The 23,340-nt window shown below is 37.6% G+C and overlaps 1 protein-coding gene, 1 non-coding gene and 1 pseudogene across 2 annotated transcripts; all 3 read left to right on the top strand.

Annotated features, from left to right (window-relative positions):
- The first annotated feature begins 1,204 nt into the window (after positions 1-1,204).
- Positions 1,205-9,829, top strand: LOC131786280 (protein DD3-3-like). Its single transcript, XM_059103314.2, has 11 exons — positions 1,205-1,483; positions 2,703-2,780; positions 2,987-3,338; positions 3,852-4,064; positions 4,741-5,110; positions 6,058-6,117; positions 6,999-7,197; positions 7,440-7,524; positions 7,675-7,746; positions 8,079-8,240; positions 8,869-9,829. Exons 1-11 carry the CDS (start codon positions 1,313-1,315, stop codon positions 9,075-9,077), a joined length of 1,971 nt encoding a protein of 656 aa, XP_058959297.2. The 5' UTR covers positions 1,205-1,312; the 3' UTR covers positions 9,078-9,829.
- Positions 6,539-6,611, top strand: Trnat-agu (transfer RNA threonine (anticodon AGU)). The gene has a single exon. It is a non-coding gene; the product is annotated as a tRNA-Thr (tRNA).
- A 7,099-nt stretch (positions 9,830-16,928) lies between the features above and the next one.
- Positions 16,929-22,705, top strand: LOC131786319 (protein DD3-3-like; annotated as a pseudogene).
- The last annotated feature ends 635 nt before the right edge of the window (positions 22,706-23,340 follow it).

Consider the following 23,340-nt stretch of genomic DNA (forward strand, 5'->3'; position numbering starts at 1 on the left):
CTATATATTAAACAAAGCATCATGGGAAGGGCTTTCAATCGTTAATCCAGTGAACACGGACGTGTGGTCAACCATGGAGAGCCTAGTCTTTATTCGAGCCAAGACATTGATTACTAGGGGAATAGGGCACTTTTGGGCAAAGTTGGCAGGCTGAAACCTTTTCGTATACTTTGGATGAATGTTTAAATGGATATTTTTTCGAAACTCTTAGAGAATTACGGTCAACCATTTGCAGTTTCTTATAATTCCCAGAGCTTGAGGTTGCCACGTATCAAAGTTGGGAATCGGAATCCCAGTCGACCAAACTGCACTGAATTAACACATGTTTTCGTTACGGACGCGGTAAGAATCTCCACCATATTTATCAGAGAATATATGTTTAAATTGAGAACAAAACATTTTAACTTCAACTGCAACTTGGCTTGATATACGAGCTACACGTCATATAATTCGTTCATGGATGTTTATGGTGAATCTGAATTGGAAGAAAATTAATTGATACGACCTATACCCCATACTCTCTATCGCCGTGGTAGACCCCACCTGTAGATAAAAAGAAAGCGAGAGTTTATATAAGTTAATGAAAATTTCGAACACGAGATACCCAAAGCCCATATCATTATCACTTTGTTGAGCATGGTGGCACTTTTTGCGGGCTGGAAAGGAGACTGGCAGACTGGAATGTATTTTGGCCCTCCCTCACGCTTGCGTGATTGTTCAGACTGCTTGTTGTCATTTTTTTTTTCTTTTTATCAACGGCACTCCAAAGTGATAATATTTATAATACAGTTTATGTTCTTAGGCAAAAATATACTTTGGTGTCCCTCAGAGTCATTTTAACCCTCGCCGGATTCTCGGGCTATAATGATTTTGAGTTGAGCCCACATTGGCCCGCAACGGCCGTGGCGTGACCTCGAACACTTGAAATCGTTTCGAAAAATCCAGTTGGCGTGTGCTTGGCTTGAACTTTTACTTTAAATAAAGCCGCAGACATATTGATAATTACCGACAAAGTTCAGGGACTAGAATCACTTCCGTAAAATCGGCACCATCTATGAATATCCACTTAGCAACGAAACCGAAAACAGCTAAAGCCACCTCTGATGTCACCTACATAGACCATCTCGTCAGTGACGTTATTTTTCCGTTTTTGACATCCGGAAGCCAGGGTTCATAACCAAATATGGTAATGATAACAGGCTAACTTCTTGTGCCTGGTGCAAGCTGAAACCTTTGCAGCTTATTTCGAAATCGCTTTGCTCCTTTCTTTTTGTGCGAGAAGACGGCAAGTTAGTCCAACCAATTCTAATCGATGGTCTCACCAACCTTAGGAAGGATGAATCTTTGCTATATTTCGGTGCTTGTCTGGGCTATTTCTCGCTGTTATGGAGACGTCTACTTGCACAATCCCCGTGGAAGCAATAATCGGTTGAACGAGAGATCGGCTCAGAGAAGAAATGCTAACAGACTCTTTGATTCTCAGGTAAAGAATAGCGTTTAAGCAAGTGGCTGTTGCCCTTGGAAAGCCACAATAAGCGTACATCTCAAAAGCTACTTAATTGCCGTGATGCGCGTGGATGATTTTATGTCATGGTATTCCAACTTGATAAACTTGTCAGATGGTAGAGCTAACACTCTGTGCTAAATTGAGAGCTCATAAGAAAACGGAAAAGTTGTTTCGGGGAAAGTGACGAATGAATCAAGTTATAATTAGGCGTTAGCCTACCAGGGACTTTGAAGGCGACATAGGTGAGAGTCAACACTTTTGTTCTCGAAAAAACTTTGAGATTTTTATGGTTGGCTGGAAGTGGTAGGTTCAGCATTGTGATTTAGTTTTTTAGTTAAACCCTCCAGCTGTCGATATCTGAGAAGTAAATCCCCTTACTAGCTCCAATTTATTTTCTCGTAGCTAAGTGAAGAGAATTCGATTTCTTATCAACAAAATGCCCGCATGTTGACAAGGCTGTCATCTCTTTTCCATAAATTATTTGCTACAGGATATTGTTTTGATAACTATTATTAGGGTCACTTGCTAACTGCTTTCATGAGGAAGTTGAACAAGAGCCTGTTGTCGGAAGAAGCTCTTGTTTTTAAGAAGCATTTGCATTGTTCAATTTATTTTTGGCTGGTCACCACAAGCACTTGACCAAGCATCCTAAAAAAGACAATTATTTAAAACTACTCTACGATCAAAGGGAAATTCTTGAAATAACCCCTCTTTCTAACACTTAACAGAATTTGAAGTGGTGCCAGAAAAAAAATGTGCCATATAGTACTCTGAACTGAAAGGTCTGAGTCATGTTAACTTTACAAGTCTGGAGCTGTAGCTTGAATTCTAAGTCTAAGGAGTAGTACTGCCTGCCTCAGTCCAAAAACTAGTCTATTCTTCTTAATTTCCCAACATTTTTATTCCTTTGAAATTGGAAGCTGTTGACCTCTTGTTATTGGGCAAAAAATGGCAAAGAGAAGATTGGTTTTTGGGATCAGTAACCATCAGGATTCTGAAAAAAAAGGCCACAGGACCTGGTCAGAACATTGGGTTTTTAGGAAGGACTCACACAATAATTCTCTTCACCCAGGTGTATCAAAAGGTTCCAAGAAATTGCTAGGAAATGCTAGGGGCAGCCTTATGATGGACTGGCATCGTGTCCAGGTAGAATTACTGTTACTGGCAGTTTACATACAATACTTTTTTTTCACAGAATAATAATCGAGGTGGATATAATGTTGGAGACAAGACAGATAAAGCTGCGACAAGTGCTAAAGACCAATATAATATGGTAACCTCTATTTTGATTCTAAAGTAGAGCATTGTCAGAGGTAATCATATGTACAGGGAAAATGTGAAGATTTTTGAACCCCTGTCAGGAATTCAGGATCTCATTTTCATTTTTATCATGAGTTGTTTATTATAAGTATTTCTATCACACAATAATTCTTCATATTAAGTAATGTTCCTACATGTAAACTGTTTTTCTCTCTCCAGAAATTTTTCCAAAGTGGACCCAAGAGTGGACCCAAAAGTGGAGGGAAATCATTTCTCACATTTGAGTGGACCAATCAACATGGCTCTGGGGGAAATGACATAAACCCTCACAAGATGAACAGTAATGTTGTTTTGCAATACATGTGTCAGCCATTAGCAGACAAACCTGATGATAATACTAAACGCAATGGTATAAATACAAACACACCGAAGTTCACTGCTACAAAAAAGAAAGATGCAGAGAAGCATAATGAGTATGAATCAAGGAAAAATGGAGATAATGATAATAACAGAGGACTACATGAGTCATGGGAGTGGTATGATAAATGCAGAAGAAGGGAACGCAATGGAGGTGAGTTTTTTTTTTAACTTTTTCTAGTTGACCTTAATTTTCTGACACCTAAAAAACCTAGAGAATTAATGTACATGAATCAATGATAAGTATTCATCTACTGGCTCTTATTTCCTTTGCTTGTCTATAAATTTGTGTTTTGGAAAATTAGGCCCTTGAAGATTTTCTCAAATATAATGAAATGATATTCATGTGACATCTAATATTCATTTAACCTGGTGCACTGAATTTGCTGTAGTGTAAGCTACAGCTCAAAGGTAATGGAACCAAAATATGTGGGTATAATGGGCATAGCACACAGGAAAGACCATGCCATGAATATGTCTCCATGTACTGTCATGTACAATCCATTAAAAGATCATGGTTCAATGCTTTGTAGACCTGAGTTGTTTAGATCTCTACATTGCTGTCACAGGGTCACAGTGTCCCAAACAGGCTGAAATCTTGTTGAATCATTCTCTATTATTTGTTCTTATAAGAAATTCTCACTAACTCTCTATATAAATTTCTCAGGTTTGTTCACAGCTGATCAAAAGCTAGCTGGTAAAGAGAGTATCTACACCAGACAGAATCCCACAGGCACACGACGAGGATACGAGTGCCCAGAGGAGAGAGATTATTATCCTTATTGGCATCCTACAGAATGGAAAGACATTGCAGTTTTAACAAGTGATACATCCCAGTGTGAATATTACAAAAAGCACAGCTTCAATGTTGAACCCAAAGGTAAATATTTATAGGCTCTAGAATTAAAAATTATACAGTAACTTTTTGGATTTTTTTTGTTGTAATAAGTGACCAGTCGTAAGTTGCTTGCATGGTCTGCACCTGTACTTGACCATATACTGTAAATGTGCTTCTCAACCCTTTTACTTCCAGGAGTGACTGAAAGGGAATTTCTCCTCAGTACAATATCCATTCATTTCTAAACAGAAAGGTAACAAGAAGAAACAAAAATATCAAAGATGAAAATATCAAATTCTCAGAACTAGAATGATAAACAACATATGGGAAATTGTATGGAGAATTCATGATTAGATCTTGGGAGTTAAAGGGTCAAAAATGTTATTAGCTCCTGTAATCTACTTGATGTACCAATGCAAATGTTACATTTCAAAATTAATGCCAGGTTGAAGTGACTTCAGACAAGTGTGATTAATATGTATTTTCCTTTTTCAGGATATTTTCTATCAACCACAGTCTCTTTAACAGAAAGAAAAATCCAAATCAAAGTGGTCTGAAATCATTTTGAACTGCAAAATGTTCACAAAGTGTTTTTGTCATTAGCATCTGATGCGTTTTCAATGTTCCTTTCAATTGGTTTCCTAGCATTAGGGGTTGAATCCATTGAATGTATGATGAACTAATTGACTGATTGGTCGATTGATTGATTGATTGTTAGGAGAATGTGTTGAGTATTACCTAGCACCTGATGAGAAGTTACGCAAAAAATGGTCAAAACATAACAATGAAAAGGACTGCACTGAGAATGGAGGGAAATGGATGATGTTTACAAACTATCTTGAGGACATAACTTCTGTACAGTACAACAATCAAGATAAATGTAAAAATGCAGGGCATGTTTGGGGTATCCCTCTTGGTTCTGATAAGCCTCGGTGTTTAGTTAAACTTGATGCACCTCACTGTGGTCAAGCTCCTTGGACAAGGGACAATCATCTTGGTAACACTCCAGATGGGGTGACACCAAACTTTACTTGGACAATTCCACGCTTTCCATCTGGTTTAGCTCAATTATGCGTATTTAGGATAAGGTGAGTAACATTAAAGATGGGAAAACCTGTTAATATTCAGCAGTGTGTAATCACCCAGTTAATAGTAGCCCTGGAAAAGAATGTTATTGCTAGCAGTGACTGGCATTTCAACAGCCTTAGTAGGAGTGAAAGCAGCTGTTACTATTTCTCAACTACTACGCAAGGGGTGTAGCCAGGATTTTTCAAAGGGGGGTTACACTGTGTCAAATAGAGGATACTCACTAGATTGTCATGTTGACCTCCACGCCATGTTTATCCTAATGTTACAAATAAAAAAACTTACCAAGGGAGGATACAGGCAACCCAGGACCCCCCCTAGCTATGCCCTTGGACCAGCACCATACAAGCCAATTACTCAAAACATTTACATAACAAACAAATGGAATACAACAACCTAAACTTACTGACAGATCAAAGTTGACCAATTAGGCTACTTGAGTCATTACAAAACAGACCATTCAGTTTACATGCACTGCAGTACTTAAATATTGGGACAGATAAAATACTCTCCACTTGACATGGATGATAGCAACCTCCACTGGGTGTGTGTGTGTGTGTATGTGTGTCAGAGGGAGGGGTGTAATCAAATGTCATTCACCACCAACTACTACTTACCAATATTAATCAGAAATGCAGGCACTTAAGCCCATTTTGAATCTCAAGTTTAAAGACAATTTTTCTTTGCTACACTGGAGCTTCTGATGTAGGATATGCATTTAAGTACAATGTTTTTTTTTCTAGGATATAGAATGCATTTTTACTTATTAATAATGAATTTTAACTTTTAAGATGGTTTTTTTTGTTGTAAAGCTCATTTGATCAAATGCATAAGTCATGTTTATCTGCACCATAGAAATATAATTATAAATGGTATTTTTATTAGTGTTATTGTAACAGTAATTGTTACTTAACTGTCCTTCTACAGTGTTTTTTCGTATCTCTTTCAGATATAACATATCAACAAGTGACTATGATGGCTGGAACACTAATGCTACTTACAATAATAAGTAAGTATCCTTGCCACTACAGTGAAACTATACAATATGAAAACTGCATTTTAACCTTTAAAACCCTAAAAGTGACCAGCATCTAATTTCTCCTTACTGTAATACTGTTAAATCATTCATCAAGATCATGAGAATAAAGGAAATGCTTGCCGAGCTAAGAAGCTCTGATATTCAAATGAATTCTCCTTGTCAGTACTAAAAGATATATATAGAGAATAGAATGGAGAATGTGGATACTCATGTTAGGGTGTAATGGGTTAACTCCTTTGTCGTAAATAGGACCTGAAAAAAAAAATTTCAGGCCTGTACGGGATTTGAACCCATGACCTCTGCGATACCGGTGCAGCACTCTACCAATTGAGCTAACAAGCCAACTGGGAGCTGGTTTATTTGGACCCAATTCATTGACCAGCTCCCAGTTGGCTTGTTAGCTCAATTGGTAGAGCGCTGCACCAGTGTCGCAGAGGTCATGGGTTCAAATCCCGTACAGGCCTGAAATTTTTTTCAGGTCCTATTTACAACTACTCGTTTCAGTCGTGTTCTTAGCTGCGAGGATCTCCTAATTTCATCTTTCCACCGCAGTGCAAATATGTGAATTTTCATATATCTAAAATCCTTTGTCGTGTTGTAAATGGATGGTTGTACAAGAGTTGAATCTTGAGTTGTTAGTAGTGGGGTCTATTCCTTGTTGGTTTGTTTTTGTTGTTGTTGTTTATTTTCCATTATTATTATTATTACACTATTCAACTGACTGAAATGCCATCTTAAGCATACTCTTTTCTGCAAAGTAAACTTCATAGTTTGCATGGTAATTGAAGGTGCAGTGGCAAGTTTTAAAATTTATACCACAAAGTTTGTAATATGTTGTATGTTTTCACCAGGTTGATTCAGCAGAATCCTGCAGTTGACATTGGTGCTACATCACCTCTAAAACTTGCTTTAAATACTGCACAGTATGGAAGAACATTTCAGGACAGGTCCCACATCATTCAACTTAGTCCACGATTTACAGAAGCTGTGCCTCTTGACAAGAATATCTATAATTTGAATATTCGTGGGAAAAGAGGAAATATTGTACAGGTATTTATCACCAATAGAGAGTACTTTGTTGTGGAAGAAGACTATAACCCACTTTTAAAACCTCTTAGCTTTTGACGTAACTGTATCTGTGTCAGATTGAATTTTTACCAGCTAAAATTTGGGTTTGTAGACTTCAGCTCTGCTGTTTTATTGTGAATCATTTTGTACAAACATGACAACTGCTTCATTGTTGAGGGACAGATAATTGATTATTTTCTTGTTGAATTTTTTCTTCCTATGAGGTTTATCCAGCTGTTGAGTATGACTTTGTCCCAAACAAACTGAACATTAAAAAAGAAACTGATGTTGTGCACATTCAATGGACAGGTAAGAAAAACTTTTTCTCAACATCTAACATAAACAGATCTTTGTGCCAGTTGTTACTGTACATGAATACCAGTTTTTGTAAAGGTGGCTAGCAAATCCTTCTATCATGGCTTCAGCATGGATAAATTCTTTTGTGGCTGTCATTTGTAGGCTCCAATTCACATAACAACAATAGTCCAGCTGGTGATGGCCAAGCTGGGGATGCTGGTGAAGGCAAGAGTGGTAAGTGGGGTTTTTTTTGTTTTTTTTTTGTTTTTTTTTAACTTCTGCATTCTGTATATAAATTCATGAAAAAAATTAAGGAAAACAGATATTTGACTGAAGGTGAAAGATAGTAATAAAACCAATGTCATTCAGCACCCCATTTTTGCAGCGCATAGTGAGTGATAATATTCGAGGTATGAAAACACACCTGAACCAGGCTTAGAGATGGTACCAGCCTTCACAGATAAAATGTACAGTTGATACTATATCTTCTTTTTGAGGACAGTCGGGAACTTGTTATGATTTTAAAACTGAGGAGGTGAAATGTTCTCTGATTTGTTATTCCACAGGCTCTGACAGAAATAACATTGTAGAAACTGGCAATTCCTTGGATAACTACCCCCTCCCATTTGAAATGTCCAAAATGTTTCAGGGGGCCACAGCTGTTTGGTCCAGCCTTGAATTAAAAGACCCCAAACCAGAGGATATTGCTGTCAGCTTGGCAAGTGCAGGTATGGCAGTTTAATCATTTTTTAAATTGGCAGTCTTATACAATATTTGTCCATTTTCATATGGCATGTCATGCGGAAGGGTGGGATACAAAAGGAAACCCTAGTGAGTAATTCAAAGTAATTGTAACTGCTGGCTGTGCAGTAAGCTCTCTAACTCCTTCTTGGTTAGGTGAATTCATCTGTTTTACACAAAAACATGCATAGATTATTCCCAGATTTTTATTGTTTGGAGGGAAAAGTTGGTTAGATTGGGCAAACAAAATTAATGTGTAGTCTGATCCTCTTACCAGCAGTAACTTTGAAATGGGAATTTTACAACCAAGCAGCAATACAGAAAAAAGATACCTTAGTGTGGGGTTTAACCCTTCACATCCTGAGTTTAGTATGCATATTCTCCATACTGCTCTCCATTCAATTCCCATACACTGGCAAGGAGAATTTGTTTAACAATCAAGGACTTCTCAAGTTGGTGATCATTTTCTTTGTTGTCAAGACCTTCATGTTTGACTCAGAGATGATACTGTTCAGGGAAATTAAATGTTAGTCACTCTTAGGGGTGAAAGGTTAATGTTTCTAGTAATTGATTACAAATCCAATTTCCAATTTTGTTGTGTGTTTCATTTGAAAGGTTACTATACCTGTCTGCGGAGTAAGACATGTGCTGCTGAGTCTGTGGAAACCAAGAATACCAAAATGGATGCTCTTTTGAATAATGCCCCAGCATCATTTGGAGGCATTATGTTGAAATTCAGTAACAAAGGATGTTTCTACTACATGTGCTCACGCAATAATAACTTTTCAAATCGAAGTCAAAAAGGAGTGTTGTGCATCAGTTGAATGAATTCTGAGAGTGAATTTTGCATAGAGAATTGTTTCTCTATTGTTCAACCAAAAATTGATGACAATTATTATGTTATAATTATGTTCAACCAATTGATGTGATAGCATAATTTCTACTTAAAACTTTTCTTAGAGTTACTGGCTTAAACCGAGAGAAACAACGGTCTTTTTCAGCAAATTTGAGCCCCTGACCTCCCCCCTCAACCACCCAGCTCCTCCAGCCTCTCCCCACCCATTCCCTACCCCTTAAGATGCTCTTTAAAAAACGTCAGAATTCTGACCACTCTTTCAGAATTTCCAAAATGTTCTCATCTTTGAAATTGCTGTGCTTTTTTTTCATTCAAGCAACATCCTTCAGTACGGATCTTGAAATAGTCAGCAATATCTTTTGAAGATAGATAATCATTTGAGTACAAAGTTTGCGTCAGGGGTCAAATTTTTTTCTACATTTCTTACTTCAATATGTCAAGCTCCGATTTTTTTTTCATTTTTTACATCTCATTGTATGAAGTAATTGTAAATAATATTTAAAAGAATAACCTTTTATGAGATTTTGATGATAAAAGTGCTGGTCACTTCCTTTTTTGGGCAAATGACATGCATACATGAGTCTTGTTGTTTTTGCAATGGAATTTTTTAAAAAACTAGAATGTTAATAATGAGTCAAAATAGTAATATAATAGAGATTCTTTCAAACTGGCTTGTTAGATCATTTGATCAGGTATTAAATGACAGTTGTGTTAATTATATATTATCAAGACCACTTTCTTCTAAAGAGTTTGTCAGTGTGAAGTGTTTTCCTTTTCTTCTTTTCTTCTTGTATTGGTGGAGAACAAGCTTCCAGTGCATTTCAATTGAACAAACAACCTATTTGAACTGTTCCCGCGATATCTGAAGTACCACACTTACTCGTGTATAAGTCGACCCCCATTTTTAAGCACAAAAATCAGATTTTTCATCATTTCTGGTCAAAGAGGTAGCATTCAGACAGATAGAAGTTTCCCAAAAGTTAATCTCTTATTTCTGGGAATGTGTTGAAAACACGGGGAATTAAAAAACTGCAGAGCACAATGCAACCGTGTGGAAGTTTATCAGCACTTGTTTATATTCCACGACTTAAGCGCACTAGCACTTCGATTTATTGGAGAAGTACTTTGCCATATTTTGTAAATCACATTGAAAATGAAATCTTCTTGCCTTTACCTAACCTTTATTTTAATGCTGAGTTTGAAAGTAGATAAGTAGAACGAAGGAACACCGAACAGCTTCGAAGTATCGCGCGTAACAAACAAGACCGCGCGAGACAACGGCATATGTCAGGTTACTAAGTTACTGTAATCGTTGGATGAAATCGAAAGTTCAGCAGTGTAAATAACAGCGAAGCTGTAAGAAATGTAAATGTTCCTTTTCAAGCTAGAGCTAGAAACTCGATTCCCGGGTTGATACACGTGCACGCCATGAACACGAAACTAATATATGATCTTTCCTTTCTTTATTATTTTTCCTATTCCATGAGGCGTTCTTATATCGAAGCGGTCAACTGAAATCATTACGAAAAAAAATCACCTAAGTATTGTGATCATAGCATGAGATTAATCTCCATTTTGGAAACGAGCACATGGCAATTAAGAGAACCAAAAGAAAGGTAAAAAACGAGCGATAAGTTTGGCTTTGAGTAACGACTACGAGCTGGGTAACATGACCACATAACAAGTTATTCCTTACTAACGTTCGTAGGCCTTGATTACTTTATCGAGGATTACGGTCTAACTTGTCTTCTATTCAAAAACGATCTTGATCACACGGGGTCTCTCTGAACTGAAACGCTAACTATAATTTTCTATCTAAAAGGAACTAATCACAGGGGCGTCAATCTAACCAGAAACCTTCGCACCTTTTCCCGAAAGCGGTAACATTTAGCTTCAACGGAAGCAGTTACAAGAAAAAATGTCTGCTCTACAATCCGAAGACACAATAGAAATCAGCTTCAGTAGCTTTGTGTTAAGCCACTTAAAATTTATTATTTCAAAAATTTGGGTCGGTGGGGGAGGGGTGGTATTACAAAATAATTTGACTTATCAACTAGTTTGGCCACCACAGAATGTTTCTAAGGTTGAAGAAACCATAGAAACTATCTATGGTGGCCAAATTAAATTTTAAACTCAGTTGATAAAACCAATTTAACTTATTGTTAGACCTGCCTAAATGCTGAAAACGGAATATTTCAGTCGATTTCTTTCACGTGCGATGTTATCCTCGGCATAAGGGAAGCAACCAAATATTAGTTTAGAAAGATAGAAGAATAAAAATGAGGGAGAAGTTTTATTTTGATCATCAAGTCCATAAACTTACCCTTTCATTCGTGGCTAATCTGTGGCCAATTTCATAACTGCTCAAGAAGCGTTCAATACTGCGAAGATCGCTTTCATATTCACGTCTTTATCCGCAGTACAAATATACGACTTTCATATATTCACAGTCGGTACAGGAAATTTCCAAAAATGTCCAAACCTTGCATATACTTCCTGCGTGCATAGTATCATACCATGCGTAAAGGTCGAAAATAGGCACATTATCTACGATCAGTTTACAAGGAAACTCAGTTACGTTAATTGTAAAAGACTCGTATAAACTTACCCTTTTATTCATTTTGCTATGAGCTCTTCAAAAAAAATATAGTTTCTCATGGTGCAGTTGTAATGTTTTGAACTTTTCTTCAATATTTGTGTTTTTCGTTTCATTCCTAGTGCTTGACCATCTTGAACATAGCTGCAGAGCGTGAACTGTATTAGTGATATGGTAAATGAGGCATTTGTTTAGCATCTTGCCGCAGTGAAATACCAATCTTAACTTCTGACGTCCTTCACGGCAAGATCAACTCAAGGCTCGTTTGCACTAGAATTTTCATGAATCTTTTCCCCTTTTTTTTGCTTTCTTTATGAAGGTATTGTTTTGATACAGGTGTTTTGGGAAAACTTTCCAAGTAAGTGTTACTAGAACCTCAAAAGCGAGGCTTTTGGGTTAAATTTGGTAATCCGACGGGAGCATGCATAAGGCCTAACATCAGAAGTTTAATGAATCGAAAAATCACGTCGAAAAATCAATATTGAACTCATTACTAAGTTTTTAGTAGCTTTTGGTATAATCACGGTATATGAAATCTTAATCTGAATAGACTTCTTTAACAATGCTAAAGCCATTCTTGCCCATTTAGTCTGTGGCTGTAAATGTTAAAACTACGTTGTACACCTTTTAACTTTTTAGTTTGGAATTTACTATCTAGAAATCGCGAAAGAAAAAAAAAAGAAAAAAACCAAAACCTTTGACCTAAACCTTTTGAAACCATCAGCCTACAAGGAAATGTTGCTCAAGCGTGATCAAAGCTGGCGTGAGAAATGAGGCGGACCAGTGCTCTTCCGCACCAATCGCCAACGCTTTGCAGGGCAAAACTCTCCTGGGAGAGTTAGAAGAAGTAGACACAATTTGTTTAGGTTAAGTTTGATCTTGTCCCCTGTGATTGCATTGAACTGCAATTATAATAATTAAAAAAGAAAACAGACAATCGAGTCAGGCACTTCGAATATTCTTCGAGAGCGAGGCGCCAGGCTACCTTTTGAATTTACGTGGGAACTGACTGAATTCCGTTTGCCGCGGAACTGCCTATAGGCGCGTGTTGCAGATGACACGTGTACTAACACACGTCATTGCTGCTCATATAAGCCGTAAACTTTCGTTCAGTGAACTTCAAATCACCGTCAGTTTAGAGAAGCTTTGTCAGCCCTCAAACTGGACAACATTTTTTTGTAGTTGGTAAAGAGCATAACTCGGCCATCGGTAAGTAATTTAAAGCTTTTTGTGTTCAAAAATACATCCTAGCCTACATCGATCGTACTTTTGTTAGTTATTTTAGCTACATTTAATGGTAGTTCACTATTAACCAATTTTATTCCTTTTGTTCTCGCAATACTTTCATCAGACTTAAGAACCATTATCCAGTTAAGTTTAACGATAACTGTTATGTTACTAAAAGCAATTAATTGTGACATTTATTCTTGCAAATACTTGTATATAAAAATTTAAGCTCAGAGAGCACGAAATAAATTATTTTTTGTGCTTTTATCTTGTTCTCTCAATGAAATTTTCATAACTTGCTAATGTCTCATATCTCTGGTTGAAACATGAAGAAGTTATCAATAAAATCATGATATTATACTTTCCTTCCTGTTTACCGAACAACAGACAAAACAATATTTTCCTGAAATGATCAGCCGCACAAAATATTGTCGTTCATGTTGTGTCTATTCTCGTTGATGGTGTTAGACGAAGCACACCTATATGAAATCATCTGTGTTTTTACCGACACCCAATAATTTTTTCATACTTCCCTGTTGACGAAGCAGGACTCTGATGATATACCCCTTGGTCTGTTTGAAGATCTCAAAGTCCTTTGGAAGAAAATACTTTGCATCAGGCGTATTAGTAAGAGCACATCTCATAAAGTATACGTGAAAAGAATTCAGGACAAAAAACGAAAAACCTAAGCTTAAAAAGTTTTTCTTTTTCGCACAATATTTAGATTTTCATTTTGTCCCTGCAAATCATTTTCCCGGCGCGAGCGCAATATTACACAGCGCACACTCTCCAACCATCGGTCTGATCAAAATGGCCGCATCCGTTTTTACGTTGATGTCCTAATTGTTTGGATGTGTTCGAATATACACCTGTGAAATTAAAAGTGGTATAAGACTTTCCAGGCGAAATGGCTCATTTCGATTGTTTTTTTTTAGGGATCATTTTTATGTTTGAGTATTGAAGTAAATCATTGTCTGCGCTGATATGATCTAGGTAAAAACTTGAGCACAAAGTGAACCTGGCAATTGCATATTCCGTCAGCGGCGGTATTTAGGCCATATCCATAAAATGTGTTGTTTGCCATCGTCTTTCCTGTTGTAAAAGAAGATCGATCGGTCGACCAAGAAGTGAGGAAGAAGAGAGAACTGATCGAGGCGATCTGAGCGAGAGTTTTATGAATTTTACCGACAATTCATTGCCTTTTGTAAATCAAAGCCTTTGTTTCTTGGTATTACTGTTCACTTGGTAAAACTTAACATTTCGCCGAAATTTCATGATCGCCTCAGCATGTTCGTTCTTCGCCGAAATTGATACTAAGAAATCAGGCTTTCATCGCAACTCGATAAATGGCAATTATATTTGGATCTGCACATCCCGGATTCCCGTGTGTCTAGCTCTATACTTTCGACAAATTCTAAGTATGACTCAATCTTTGTCCAACCAACAATCAAACCATTTTTACATGCCCCGGCTTGGGACTAGAAACTATTTCTGGATAGAATTGCTTCTGAAAACCGTTGCTTTTTCTCTGCATGTATCTTCTAAATGAGTTTTAGGAATTTTCAAGTAATTAACCCTTGAACCCATAAGAGTGACGAGCGTCTAATTTCTCCTTACAGTATCAACCCCAGAATCACGTAACAAAGTCGCGAGAATGAAGGAAATGATCACTAACTAAAAAGCTCTCGATTATTGCACAAACTTTTCTTGTCAGCAAATTACAAAGGTTTAGAGAACAATATGGAGAATATGCATAGTGATGTTGAGTTATAAAAGGTTAAGGGTCTTGTCCAGTGAACTGAAATTGAATTTAAAACAATTTTTTTTCTGAAAGTCAGACAACGCGCGTAATCAAGTACTGCTGCAAAATAGCGTTTCTCTCATAGGGGCTCTATCTCAATCTTAATGCTTAGGGTAACCATCTCAACAGATAAGTATGCGTTTGGTCAATAGCCAATGTTTGCGGCGATTTTCCTCTAAACAAATATCATAAAAATACGTGTGGTAAGTTAGATCTCTCGACAGATTCCGCAATCAAATATTCGTTTGATTACATGAAGGTACGTAATTTGGTGGCATTGAAGACTGCACGTGCCTGAATTGCAAACAGATCGCAATGGTTAGGTCATTATTTGACGTTCGAAAAGCTAGGACGTACCGAAGAGAAATGCAAGATGGTGTTTGAGTAAGCTTGGGGTTTCTATGTATGACATAAAAGTCGGCGAAATTCGTGTTCTTGAACTTGAACGAAATGATTTTTGAAAGATAAGTCCTTTCTTATCCTTATAATCCTTGTAATTGAAAGTTCTAGTAATGAAAGAAAAAACAAAAAACGTCTAAAGCAATCCTCTTCAATTTTGACCTCGATGTGGAAACGGTATGTTTTGAGATAGTAACCATGAAGAGCTCGCCAAAGTGAAGCTGCAAATTTAGCAGCTAAGGGAAAAGTGACAATTGGTTGAATACCTCACTTTCGACATTTCTCCTTCCGTTCCCTAGTAGAATACAAACTCATTCTCAAGCATATCGGGATGGGGGGGGGGGGAGGCGAGAAGGAGAAAGACCTCAACAAGCTTGGTTGAGAGAAGTACGGTACCACTCAGGAAGCTGCTGAGTAAATTATGAGCCATAATTTTAAGATTTGATGTTAAGGTGGGCTCTTGCTTTTTGAGATCCTTGAATTTTGATTCTAATTCAGATAAAACCTGCTTTGACGATTCTTATCGCAGAATGTAATTCTTTTATCGCAGAATGTAATTTACGGGAAGCCCCCTATTGACAATTTCAGTCCGGTATAAATTTGAGAGATGGAAGAGTTATTCTTTCAGAAATTACCACCTCATTTATCATCGCAAAATTTGAGGAAAGCACGTCTCTCATAGTTTTTTCTTTAGTTTTCTCCTTTCGAGAGAAAATTACCGAAAAAGGTTTAAACGATTTCCAATACAATAACGTATGAAATCCGCGGAATGTGAAAAGTAGGGAATTTACCTTCTACTCCCTAATAAGTATTTACCTCCTCGTCAAACAAATCAGAGAAAAACTAAACACATATCACCTGCCCCCTTAATAATGCATAGACTGACACATATTGTAAATTTCTCCTTATCAAACAAATCAAGAAAACTCAACAACGACGACACTCCCCTTTAACAATCCAGACTGATACCCTTGATTGTACAATATCAAGCAAGAGTTTGATAGACAGAATAATATATAGATAACAGCAGTTGAATAAAAATGAAGCCTACTTTGTCTGTTAAGCTGATAAAAACTCGCTGGCACTTTTCACCGGCTTCATACAAGGTGTTAATTCATTCCAAAGTTGCACTAATAGTGATTTAGTAGCAGATATTAAAGATATCATGAATTCTGCTTTTGAATACACTGAAGTTTCGCTAGAAACTAGAACCTTTCAGTGTTTGAGGTTCTTTCAAGTAAATTCTTCAAACAACCAAATGTGTCCGAGAGTTTGCACTTATTTTTCTTTCACTTAATTGAATGGGAACCTATCAATCGCCTGTGTTTATGATAATTATACTGTTCAGACACTTTCAACGAAGATACATGTGTGGTAAGAAGAACTGAGCTTTTTCGTGATACACAGTTTCAATGAATTGTTGAGATTCCAAAAGGAAATAGATTTGTGCAAACAAGGAGAGCAGCCTTTACGTAAAGAACTTTCAAGTATAAATAACTGCTGATAGAATAATATCTTTTTCTCATTCATCTCATAATAATGTCTATTACAACTTCACACGTTCATTGTACAAACATTTCTTTGAAAGACTGTCAGCAAAGAAACACACGTTATACAAACGTGTTATGGCTGTTTGTTGTTGTCCAGAACGTTTTATTCAACTCTTCTATAGTGAAACTTTGCACAGCTGCATAATTCTCAGCATAACATGAATAAAGGGATTCATTTTCTTTCATATGCAAGCGCAAACATCATTAACTCTTCAAAACGTGATACAATGTATGTGAAAAAGGTCAAGAGTCCTGATAAGAGATGTTATAAATTAGTTTTCAGGGCGTTGATACCAGTACATTACGAAACTTTACACGGTGCGGGTATTAGCAGCGGGAACTAGCTGACATTAAACTCGGAGCCGTAAGTAAAACACTTGAATGCTCATTTTAGACACTGCTACCAAGTTTTAATTCTCAGTTGCAACACTATTTTCAGCGTTAAAAACTGGCAAGATAAACGCTTGAACAGAATTGCCACCTTCGTGGCGTATAGGAAGAGTCGTTTGAAATTGCCCAAGTTTCTCTCTGGGTGATAGCTTTTGATTTTTTAATCGAGTAAACTTAAACGAGAGACTTGATTGCGGCAATGACTTAAACATTATTCAAGTCATCCTAACCAGCATCAAATTTAAGCTGGGGTTTTTAAAATAAATTAAGCTTTTAAATTCAGAAATTTTCCCTAAGTCCCTGGCGACTCTTCACCAACTGATTGAAAAAATTGGAGACGAGAAATCACAAAGATTCTCGTCCAATTCCTTGTGACTTTGTTTCAGGTTCATTGGGGGCTGTTGTGTATTTATTTAGAGAAGACACTCACTCTTCAACTGCTCTCTGTATTCTGTCTTTATTCATCGATCAACCACCTAATAAGTTGGTGCAATCATGTTACTTGTTTAAAGTCCTTTAACGTCATTCAGTAGTCCTACAGTGGTGTTAATTACATTGGTACAAGTACTTTCCTTTTGTCCTCAATACACTACAGGAGGGAAAACGTGGTTACTAAACTTCAGTTTCATGGGAGGTTTCAGAGGGCAAACATGGTTACAACTCTTCTCGTACTCGGATTTCTGTCATTTGTTTTCTTCCTTAAGTCGTTTGAATAAATATTTTTCTTTTTATTTCTGTTGATTGAAGTTGCAAAGCCAAATTTTTTTTTTCGCTCAACGCTTGTATCGCACGTACTACGACATTAAATGAAATGCCTTGACAACGTCAAAATCTGTTGCTATGACAACAAGAACAGAGTTTAATTTTCTCATTAAAAACTGATCTTGGCTTTCTTTCATGCAGGTCATGAAGACCATCTTTATTTGGGGCTGCCTCATGGCTCTTTTCATCGAGCCTTGTATATCGGACATGTACATGCATGCTCCAGCAGGATCCAACAATCGCTTGAACGGTAACCAAGATAACGTCAGAAATGCAAACAGATTGTTTGATTCGCAGGTAGATTACCATTACAAACTCGATTTTTATTGCGGTAACCTTATCGAAGGCCATTCCTATAAAATATTTTGTTACCCATTGCCGTCCCTCTGGTGAAAGTGATTGACCAACACTGAGGAAAATCCTGGACTTGCTCGTTCAATTGATTTGACCAAACGATTTCTTTTTTGAATAAAGTCTTCTTCATCTGGTTAAAACGGGATAAACCTGAGAACGTAAATTTACAGAAAGCGTATCCTTCCCCTTTTTTTTTTTCGTTTGCCTTCTTTCCAAGAATCGAGTCCATGAGAAACGATCATTTTTATGTTTATGGCCATATAACTGCATTTCATGGGGAGGGGGGGGGGGGAAGAGGTTGGGAAGAAACAAATGCTAGGACCACCTCACCCCACCGGTATTTTTGATTTTACCCTAAAGTAAAGGGAGAGCTAATATAACAAGACAAACCAAAATCATTATCATAGTAAGATGTAAAAAAAATAATGATAATGCCTCTGCTGCTGCTACTAGAAAGAGAATCGGGATAATGACTGGTTTAGAAATCTGAAGACTACCTGCATAGCATCGAGGATCGGCTGACTGTAACATTTTCCTGAAGCGTTAGAAAGGTTAGAAAAAGCAGACGTGGCCGGCTACTGGAACGCCTTGATGATCAAAGAGGGAAATGAAAATGACCCTCTTAAGAAATTTTGCCGCAGACGCTTTCACCTCGTGGTCATTTGGATTGAGGTGGACTCAGTCTAATCGCAGTTTGAAGGGGGAAGGCTGCTAAAGAAACTAATCGTCAATCGCTCGAAACGTCAGCTTTGAAACTCTTTACGGTGGCCAATTTACGCTCTCAACTACGTTGATAATACTTAATTACCCTGTTAATCGCAGTTTAACCACAAAGACGAAAGTAATTCAGTTCATAAATAACTCTTTTGTCTTCTTCCTAAGAATAACGGTAAGGCTGGTTACAATGTCGGCGACAGTTTGGATAGTAACCCTGGAGACAACATTCAAGAGTTCAGACAGCTGCCACAGGTAAAAATCGTTTATCATTTGTTAGCAATTGTCTTTTTGTTTGCTCTCTTGCATTTCTTTCTCTTATGCTTGATATTTTCTTTAAATAATCCAATCAGGAATATTACATGAGTGGATGCGATGCTAAGGTAAAAACCGAAGTTGATATCATGTGGACAAACCAACACGGAACTGGACCAGATACCAGCGACATGGTAGAAACCCAAGTTATTCTACAATACATGTGTCAGCCTTATCCAGAGGGCAAGATGGCAACCAACGACGTGAACAAAGAATTTGAATATCATACAATCCGTAATGGGCAGACTCTTACCACTCAATCATTTTCGAAAAACGCGCGAGAGAATGCTTACATAAGAAAAGACAGAGGACTTCACGAACCAGCCAACTATTATCAGGCGTATTATCGGAGAGAGAGAAACAAAGGTAAAAGGTTTAAACAAACTGAAATACCGAGCTGACTGATACAAAAATGAATCTCGATGAGTCGCTCTCTTTATAGTAACGATACTATTGCTCATGCTCCAGGTTTGTTCACTGCTGACCAACAACTTAAGGGTGATCTACCGATTTATACGCGACAGAATGCCGCAGGGACAAGGAGGGGCTTGGAGGTCCCTGAGGAACGCGATTACTATCCATACTGGGGCCCTACCCCTTGGAGGACATTGCTATCATGGTCAGCGATAATAAGACCGAGCAACTAATGAAAGAATACGTAAACAGCCCTCACTATGGACACACAAATGTAAGTCAGGTTTGCTCTGAACGGTTTTATAAGTACAGTTCTATACAGCATTGACTGACCTTTGTTATCAAAGCAAATCCATTTGAAACTTTCCCTAAATCTCACGTTTTAGACTTATGTATAATGCCTACCAAACTTGCCGGAAATGAAGACTGTCCGCCCGACAACGCGAACGTTAAAGGAGAAAAATGTGTTGCAAATACATCACCTCAGAGAAATGCAAGGCAGCTGGAGGAACTTGGACAAAATTCATCACGAATTACGTTGAGAAAACTGCTGGTGTGTTGAGCACTTGTCATAATGTGGGCGAAATGAAACTGGCAAGAGGCATTCCTTACGAACCACACAAGATCTCTCAAGGAGCTGATCAAAAGGAGCAGTTTGTTCTTGTTCACAAGCCTCCTGAAGTGATCTACGCCCCATCCACTGTCGTTAATCATAACGGAATGAGCATGGAAGGAAAGTTTTCGTCCTACAAGTGGAAGGTTCCTTGCTTTCCAACAAACACCACCCAACGCTGTGTGATACGACTCAGGTGAGAAAACTAATCATCAGGAAGTAGAGGCGATGGAGCGTTGAAAACAAGAAGCAGGACTTTAAATATCAGTAGGTTTCATGATGATAAATTTTCTTCTCTTTACATCAGAAAGGAGAAACGGACGCATTCAACTCGAGATTCCTTCATGTAACCCATTTTGGCCTTATGATTTTTCAGTACCAATCTCCCCAAATCCTGTTAAAACAAGAGAACTGTAAAAGAAAATAAAATAACTGGATATCAACCTTTTTACCAACTCATGATGACATGTCGAACACCGCATATGCTTATTAAAGTTAATTGATAACGCTTCCTGAGAACGTACCTCATTCTGATACCCTCAACTTAACGAGTTTTCATAAAATACTAAAAACCATTTCAAGAACATTATATACACTAGTTTTCAGACATGCTTGTGTCTAACTCAAAACCTAGTTCAGTTATGGAAGCAATTCTGTCAAGCTTAAGTGACACTGATTTTTTTCCTCGCAGGTACAATATAACCACAAGCGATGTGCCCCGTGGGTTTACTGCTAAGAACAATAACGAGTAGGTACTTAATCCATTTCCCCTTAGAGTGACTAACTTCTCATTTCTCCTTATAATAACACCCTGAATCAAACACTAAGGTCGCAAGAATAAAGTAATGGATGGCCAACTAAAGAAGCTCTAGATTGTTTGACAAATTCTCCTTGTGAGTCAGTGAACTGTGTATTGAACAGTATGGATAATATACATACTGATGTTATAGGATGTGTAGGGCTCATGACCACTTTACAAAGTCATTCCATTTTACCGTTAGTAGAATCGCCTGAGTTAACAAAAATTAAAGTGAAATGTTTTAGTTTCCTAAATGTTTGAAAACCCGACCGTCTAATAACACTGTTTGTTCTCTATTATCAACAAAATAAGGCTCAATTTTCTCCTGTTTACAACAATATCACATTGCTATCGTGATCTTGAATACACAAGCGTTCATTTCGTAATTTTTGTTCTGATAGCTCCTAGTGAGTTTTATCGACATGAAATCTCTTAAGACGAGTGAAAAGCTGACGGGTGGAAAGGAAACATGGTACACGGGGATTTGATTCAAACTGGAATAGACCTCGGTTAAATTGCACTCAGCCGATAGATCCGATTGGACATAGAGACCAACGTGAGAAAAGAGCGCGTTTACAGATCGATTATTCTTTTCTTCTCAGGGTTAAAAATAATCCGAAAACAAAAGCTGTTGACAATAAGACCGATCTTCAAATCGCTTTGAACACTGCTCAGCTTGGTAGAACATTCCAGGATAGAAGTCATGTGATCATTCTTAAACCACGCAGCAAACTGCCCATGAAATTTCAGCATAGCAATATCTATTACATTAATGGAATGGGCAAGAGAGGAAACATAGTGCAGGCGTATCCTGCCATGGAATATCGCTTTTATCCTGAACGCCTCACTGTTACAACAGAGGATGTGGTGTGTTTCGTCTGGTCCGGTGAGAAGGAACAATCTATTTGATACGAACTCTTGTGACCTGTTCATAAATTCATTCTTATTTCCATTTCCCATTTCGTTTTTTCATTGTGTCCAATTGTTTACCTATTTATTGCTTCTATCGGCAGGCTCAAACAACAATCAGAACAATGCTGGAGAGGGAACAGCACGTAAGAAAAACACGATATTGCATATTTAATTCTGGATTCACCTGACTTAAAAAGCTCAAGCCTGAATATTTTCGATGACTAATCAATATATTACCACGATGAGCAAATAACAGCCGACCGAGTAAACTAAATCTGATTAGTAAAACCTTGAATCAATTCCTTTCTCATTTCAGGTACTGATCGCACCAACGTGTGCTGGATAAAGGAAGGATGCCAATCTCTCAAACCAGCAGCGTGTTCCAGCCTTCCTCTTGAAGTAGTTGACCATGTCGACGAATTTGATGCCGCCAAGTTAAATCTTCACCTTAACAAGGGCTGTTACACTGGTGACAAAGCACTGCAGGCTCAACTGAACAACGCCCCGGCCTCTTGCAACCCGCCATGCTTCCGCATCACAAAGCCTGGGGAATACTGTTACATGGGCACGCGCAATAACAACTTCTCCAACCGGCGTCACATAGGACAGATCACTGTCACTGGGAAAACTCCGACTAAATGATTGAACTGTGTTATTTGTGTGCTAAATCCGCTCATTTCTTGATTTTGTTTAGGTAGATTACGCTGTAACACGCACTGGGATGTTGGAAGAATAAAACAAGGGAATTGATTTCTGCTTTTTTGCATATGTCTATCAACCTACTTAACTCTGATTACTTACTTCGTATTAACAATGAATCTTTCTGAAGCATATTTTTTTTTAAAAACAAAGCAAAACAAAATGACATAATGATTGTGTCAGCCCTAATTTTCATTATTGTACATATCAAATAGAACGGCGATGCTTGAAACAAAACCTTCTACCAAGGAAAAAAAAGTTTTCCCTGATTCCGTGTTCAAATGTATATATATTTTTTCTTCATTATAAAAGTGCGACGGTTGTTATCAGTGTCATTTAAAAAACTGACCAATCCGTAACAGAAAACGAGCGATTAGATCAAATTCAATCAAGGCTGTTTTTTTCAATCAGGTTTTTCGTCGGTAGAAAGGGTTACCCCGGTCGATCTCGAAACGAATCACATATTAATGCAGAACTGCAACGCGGATTCGCGTAAAGTGAATCAATATTTTTAGGATTGTTGCGGTGATCCAAATTGAGCTACAAATCAACCTGGGCTCGTGCAAAGAGGCCCTTAGTTGCACAGCTTCAAACTGAGTAATGTTTATGCTAGTGGAATTGTTAGCAATTTCTAGTTATTCTTTAACACTTGTCAACATTTGGTAGAATTAATTCATGCGGGAATT

Source organism: Pocillopora verrucosa, chromosome 1 (assembly GCF_036669915.1).
Source record: "Pocillopora verrucosa isolate sample1 chromosome 1, ASM3666991v2, whole genome shotgun sequence".
NCBI classification, from domain to species: domain Eukaryota; kingdom Metazoa; phylum Cnidaria; class Anthozoa; order Scleractinia; family Pocilloporidae; genus Pocillopora; species Pocillopora verrucosa.